At 36.9% G+C, this 6,913-nt stretch overlaps 1 protein-coding gene across 1 annotated transcript; it reads left to right on the forward strand.

The window, feature by feature from the left end:
• Positions 1 to 728: 728 nt before the first annotated feature.
• On the forward strand, positions 729 to 1,706 carry LOC130361045 (trace amine-associated receptor 3-like). Its single transcript, XM_056563606.1, has one exon. It carries the CDS (start codon positions 729 to 731, stop codon positions 1,704 to 1,706), a length of 978 nt encoding a protein of 325 aa, XP_056419581.1.
• Positions 1,707 to 6,913: the final 5,207 nt, after the last annotated feature.

Genomic DNA, 6,913 nt, shown 5'->3' on the forward strand with positions numbered 1-6,913 from the left:
TTTTTCATATTGCTATTGGGTGACGTAAATGCCTTTTAGCAAATTGTAGACATGCTTTTGGGTAATGGTTTTCTTTGTACTGGCTTACAATTTGTAATCCAGAGTTGTTTATATGGTTGACTTGGGCACATTTGCCCCTTTAAGAGCTATTGTTTTGTGGTTCATTGGTTCATTCATTCATTCTTTTTTTTTTTTTTTCTGAAAGCACTTACTGTACTGTACATAACATTCTAACATTTGTATTCCTTTCATGGCCGTTGAACGATGATAAGTCTCTTAAAATAATATGACATAAAAAAATATTGAATTTAATGTATTTCAATGAAACTTCCAATGTAAGCTTTGATATTCTGTTGTTATGATTGAATTCACTAATACATGTGTACTGTAATTTAATAAGGCTAAGAGTCAGTATGTCCTGTTTGTAATGATTATTATTTAAAAAAAAAAGGTTATTATACAATAATTGGCCATTTTAGAATGAATGTTTTAGAATGATATTAATTCTTGGATATATTAGAGTAAAGACTATAGATAACTACTGTATATGAGTAATTCAGCTAGTCCTCTCGAAGCCTTTTTTCTCAAACGTTATATTTTCTATATCTTTCCTGTAACTAATGTGTATTGCTACTTTATTTTCTCCATTTAGAGAAAATTCAGAATTAGAGAATTCAGTTTTACAGAAAATTTGTCATATGGATAGATCCATTATTAATCCAGAGTGTATGCAATATGAAAATGTTTCACTTTCTTGTCCCAATAATAGACCTTTTGTTGTACGTCTTGGAATGTACATGTTCCTTACTGTCTCAATTACTATCACCATTTTCGGTAATCTGGGTATCATCATTTCCATCAGTCATTTTAAGGAACTTCATTCCCCAACCAATTTTCTCATTCTTTCAATGGCTGCCACAGATTTCTCACTTGGCCTTATAATAATGCCTTACAGTATGGTACGATCTGTGGAAAGATGCTGGCTTTTTGGAAAACTATTTTGCAAAATCCATTACAGTTTTGATTTAATGCTAAGTGTAATTTCTATTTTCCATCTCTGCTGCATTGCCATCGATAGGTTTTATGCGGTCTGTGATCCTCTGCGTTACCCCATTAAAATAACAATGGCTGTTATAAGGAAAATGGTCTTCCTTTGCTGGTCTTTACCAGCTATATTTGCATTTGGTGTTGTCATAACCAACTCACATGTATCTGGAATTACTGGATATGAGATGTTAGTTAAATGTTTTGATTTTTGTCCAATCACATTCAACAAATTGTGGTCATTGGTTATGTTTTTCACATGTTTTTTTATTCCCGGTTCAGTTATGGTTGGAATTTATGTGAAAATATTTATAGTATCTCAAAGGCATGCAAAGATTGTGAAACGCACAGCAAACAAGACAGAAACCACCACTCAAATTTCCAAGCAAAAAGACAGAAAGGCTGCAAAGACATTGGGCATTGTGATGGGGGTTTTCATTGCGTGTTGGTTACCTGTCTTTATAACTATTTTGGTAGACCCATTTCTCAACTTTTCTACTCCTGAAATCCTATTTGATGCTCTCAACTGGCTTGGATATATTAATTCAACATGTAATCCATTAATATATGGATTTTTCTATCCATGGTTTCGAAAAGCATTACGATATATTATTTTTGGTAAAATATTTGAAACTGATTCTTGTCTAGCAACATTATCGTAAAAGAATAAAAATAAGGCACAATGTGGCCTATGTGAATATTCTCAAAATGATGATTTATTTTTTAACCAGTGTTTATGTTGCAAGCAATTTTAAAAGACATCTGAAATACAACATTACAAACTAAACAATGTTATGTGACCAAAAAAATTTAAAATAAACAAAGGGGGCTGATTTTAAAGCAACATACTGTATATTCTATTTTTCTTCTAATTGACCAGCATATCTATTATTTATTATAATGCAGTTTCCTGTAAATTATTATATGATAATCTCTGGTTTCTATTTTAATGTATACCATTATTTATCAAATATTGCAGCAGATTTAAAATAGATTTTGTCAAGACACACATAATTGGAGTTGTGTGTTGTAAAATGTTCAGATCTATCTAGATCACTGCAGAGAGTTGACTAGCCTGTTATCTTCCCCTGTATGCATGTTTCACACGAGTGTAAGGCTGGGTTCACACTATGGACTGTCTGCCCAGAAAAATGTGATCACCGAAATGATTGCTCAGACATGTGCAGTCAACATTGATGATAATGCATATCCAAGCGGAACCATCAAAAGAATGAACATGATTATTCTTTCGGCAGAGGCAGAATTGGAATTTTAGCAACAGAGAATTCAGAACTGTGCATGGTGCGCCAGAATCCCATTGAAAACAATGGTAGGCAGCTATACTGGAATTTTGAGCGTAATTGTGCTTGGAAAGCTGCACCTTTGCCAATGTATTATAATTATAAGACTTGGGCCGACTGCAGGTCTAGAGACTCAAGTTATCAGAACCATAGAGTACTATGATGAAGTCAGTTCTGGTCACTATTCCTGTCATCAGGCCAAGACCTGTGGCTGTGATATGGCAACAAAAATTTGCCTATATGCTCATATGAAGCTGACCAGATACATTGTATGTATATTGCACACATAATTCGTGGGTAGTACTTTAGATACCAAGAGGGACACAGCACATTTGGAATAAACCTTTCTGTCCTGGATTATGAGGATGATGTGGCTGCATTTTTTAATAATGTAAATATTATTATCACTGAGTATAGGCATATTTGAAAGTTATACACTCTATGCCTGTTCATCCCAAAAAATAGCAGAATACAAATTTACAACAGCTTTAAATAACCAATTTATGGAAACAAAATACATACTAAAGGCATTAATAATACACAATACCAATAAACACAAGAAATAGCATGTATTTATGGCTTAGCAGCTAATATTATATTGTAGATAGCTAACATAATTACTGATGTGTCCCCATAGTGACTAGTGGCAGAGTAAAGGGAAAAAAAAAATTCATCCCCTGCTGATTTTGTTCATTTGCCCACTCGCAAAGAAATGGTCAGTCTATGATTTCATTTATATTGGTGAGAGAAAGAATAACAACAACAAAAAATGACAAAAAAAAAACACATTTCAAAAAAGTTATCAATTGATCTGCATTTAACTTATTTTATAGTTAAATAATATTTCACTATATCTATCACTAAACTTTTTGGCTCCCAAGTGTCTCTTTTTTATACAGGTAATGAGTTGAAATTAGGAGCACTCTCTTAAAGGAATTGATCCTCATCTCAACTTGTCACCTGTAGAAAAGATATCTGTCCACAGAAGCAATAAATCAGGTTCCAAAATCCATGGCCAAGACCAAAGAGTTGTCAAAGGATTTCAGGGACAAGATTATAGACCTACACAAGGCTGGAATGGGCTGTAAGGCAATAGTTGGTGTGATTATTTGCAAATGGAAATCATGGGGTCTATGCAAGATTTTACTTAGTGGAAGTTTCAATGATCATGAGAATGGTAAGGAATCTGCCACCAGCTACATGGGAGGATCTTGGCAATGTTCTCAGAGCAGCTGGGAACATATATGGACATTTATCAACGGGTTTAGTCAGGTTTTCTTTACTATAATTGACGCAAAATTGTCGCAACTGCGACTACGTGATTTTTCGTGCGACTTTTTGACTGGAAAGCGAGAAAAGCAAGTTTTCCAAAAATTAACTACGTAGTAATAATTTTAAAATGGACTACGGGTAGTTAGGTATTTATTAACTGCGACAGTCGCAACTGCGCAAAAAAAAAGTCGCAATAGGGTTAAAAATTGACTAAATTTACTCCAGCTCAAACATGGAGCAGAAAAAGCTACTACCAAAGTAAAAAAAGGAAAAATTGCTTACGTGAAAGAAAATTATCAACAGGCTGAAACCAGTTGATAAATAAGTCACACATAAGTAAAAAAGTAAGGGAAAAATTACTAAAAAAAGGAATACATAAGCAAACTTTGGTAAAAGTCCCTCAAAGTCACCAAGAAAACTATTGGTAACAGACTACAATGGAAAGGACTGAAATCTTGTAGTGTATTTAGATAAAGAACATATAGATTAGCTCACTCACTGTTATTTAAGTCCAGGCGTTCAGCACAACCTCTCCTCATGGAAGCTCGGGATTGTAACACTGAGACTGGGTTCCCAGGTAGTGTGATTGCAGACAAAGGAATAGGATATCTGGCTCCCAACTCGGATTAAAATTCCAGACTTAAATTTAGATCAAGTTAAAATCCAAATACAGCATACAAGAACAAAAAGTGATAAAAGAACACTAATGAAACACACCAACGCGTTTCGACTTATTGATTAATGACTTATTAATTAATGACTAAGACGAATTAATAAGTCGAAACGTGTTGGTGCGTTTCGTTAGTGTTCTTTTATAATTTTTTGTTCTTGTATGCTGTATTTGGTTTTAACTTGATCAAAATTAAAGTCTGGAATTTTAATCCGAGTTGGGAGCCGGATATCCTATTCCTTTGTCTGAAATCTTGTAGTGCCCACTAGTTGCCTCTGCTCAAGAATGCACATGTACAAGCCCATCTGAAGTCTGCCAATGAAAATCGAGCTCTTTGGCATCAACATAACTTGCTGTGTTTGGAGGAGGAATGCTGCTTATATCCCTAACATTATGCTTTGGGGGAGTTTTTAATGGTAAGGGGATAGGTCAACTTCACCACTTTAAAGGGATGGAGCCATGTATAATGAAAGCTTGGGGGCACAACAGATGTAGATTGAAGTACAGGTGTGGAGTGCCCCGGAAGGGGAAGGAGGCCTTGGAATGCCAAATTTTAAACCAAATTTTTGGGCTAAAATTTGGAATGTACTCAAACATGGACAATTAGGACTAGGCACTTATCATATTCTTGTTTTGGATAGCAATACAAATTCTCTTATGGAAAATTTGGAGGCTAAATCGATAGACAGATTTCTCATGTGGCCGGATGATTATGAAAGGATTGACGCTATTTATGAAAAATTTTTAGGGGAGAGTAGAACAATAGTCATACCTATTTGGAACAACCAGTAATTTCTGGAGTTTTCTTCTATTCCAGATAGGGTATTTTGGTTGAATTTTGGCATAAGATATAATGCACACAAAGTTGAGGATTGGGTTCTGATTCCCTTTACTAAATTAATGGATCATTTTGGGTTAAAAGAATTTCACCTTTTTAGGTACTTACAAATAGCTTTGATATTTTGAATGCACCTTTACTTGGATATTTATTAGATAACACTATGGTTAACCCCTTAAGGACTCCAATTTTCATTTTTGCCCTTTTGTTTTTTCCTCCTTACCTTCAAAAAATCATAACACGTTCAATTTTGCCCCTACAGACCTAAGGACTTGTTTTTTGCATCACCAATTGTTCTTTGTAATGACATGACTTATTTTATAACATAATCTGAGGCGAAACAAAAAAAAATTATTTGTCAGATGAAATGAAAAAAGTAAAACATTTTGCAACTTTTTAGGGCTTCCGTTTCTATGCAGTTGAGATCTCTGCCCACCCATGGAAGTCCGGGAAGAGCAGGGGAAGATGGCAGCGATGGCTGTGGGGGCCGTTGAGGCAGGGGTACCAGTGGCAGATACCTGGAGGACTGGCGGCAGGAACTTGGAGGACCGGCAGCAGGCTGCATGGAGGACCTTCAGCAGCCTGCATCGTCAGTGTCAGTTGCAGCAGTGAGTAAGTGATCTTCACTGCTGCCTTTTGGAGGTTCACAACTACAACTCCCAGCATGCCCATACAGCCTTTGGCTAATTGGGCATGCTGGGAGTTGTAGTTTTGCAACATCTGCAGGGCCACTGTTGGAGACCACTGTGCAGTGGTCTCCAAACTGTACAATTCCAGAGGTTGCAAAACTACAACTCTCAGCATGCCCAGACAGTCCAGACATGCTGGGAGTTGTAGTTCTGTAACATCTGGCCATCAGATGTTGCAGAACTACAGCTCCCAGCATGCCTGTACAGTCTCGGCATGCTGGGAGCTGTAGTTTTGTAACATCTTGAAGGGCACATTTTGGAGACCACTATACAGACTACACCGACTGTACAGGCATGCTGGGAGCTGTAGTTCGGCAACATCTGGCCTTTCAACTACAAACTACAACTCTCAGCATGCCTGGGCAGTCTGGGCATGCCGGGAGTTGAAGTTTTGCAACATCTGGAGGGCTACAGTTTGGAGACCACTACACAGTGGTCTCCAAACTGTTCTCCTCCAATTGTTGCATAACTACAAATACCAACTACCTTTCAGCTTTTCAGCTCCCAGCATGCCCTTCGGCTCCCCCCCCCCCCCCTCAAATGTGAATGTACAGGGTACATTCACATGGGCGGGGATTTGAAGTGAAAATTTTCCACTGCAGCGCTAAAAATCCCAGGGGGAAACTCACTTTAAACTCCCACTCTTGTAAATGTACCCTAAAAACAATACACTACACCTAGACAAAATAAAAAGTAAAAGACTACATATACATTTCGCACCTTTACACTGTCTACTCCTCTAGTAAAAATGAAAAACGTCATGTATGGCACAGTTTCCAAAACGGAGCCTCCAGCTGTTGCAAAATAACTCCCTGCATTGCCAGACAGCCATTGACTGTCCAGGCATGCTTGGAGTTTTGCAACAGCTGGAGGCACCCTGTCTGAGAAACACTGCCGCAGGCTATTTTTGGTGGAGGAGGTATTTCCTTACTCAGAAGAAATGGTATTAGAAATTTTGGGTGGCTTTTTCTCCTATTACCCCTTGTGAAAATGAAAAATTTGGGGTAACACCAGCATTTTAGTAAAAAACATAAAAATTTTCATTTTCCCGTCCAACTTTAGTGGAAATTTAGTAGCAAAATAGTATGCCATGTGTATT

Source organism: Hyla sarda, chromosome 3 (assembly GCF_029499605.1).
Source record: "Hyla sarda isolate aHylSar1 chromosome 3, aHylSar1.hap1, whole genome shotgun sequence".
NCBI classification, from domain to species: Eukaryota; Metazoa; Chordata; class Amphibia; order Anura; family Hylidae; genus Hyla; species Hyla sarda.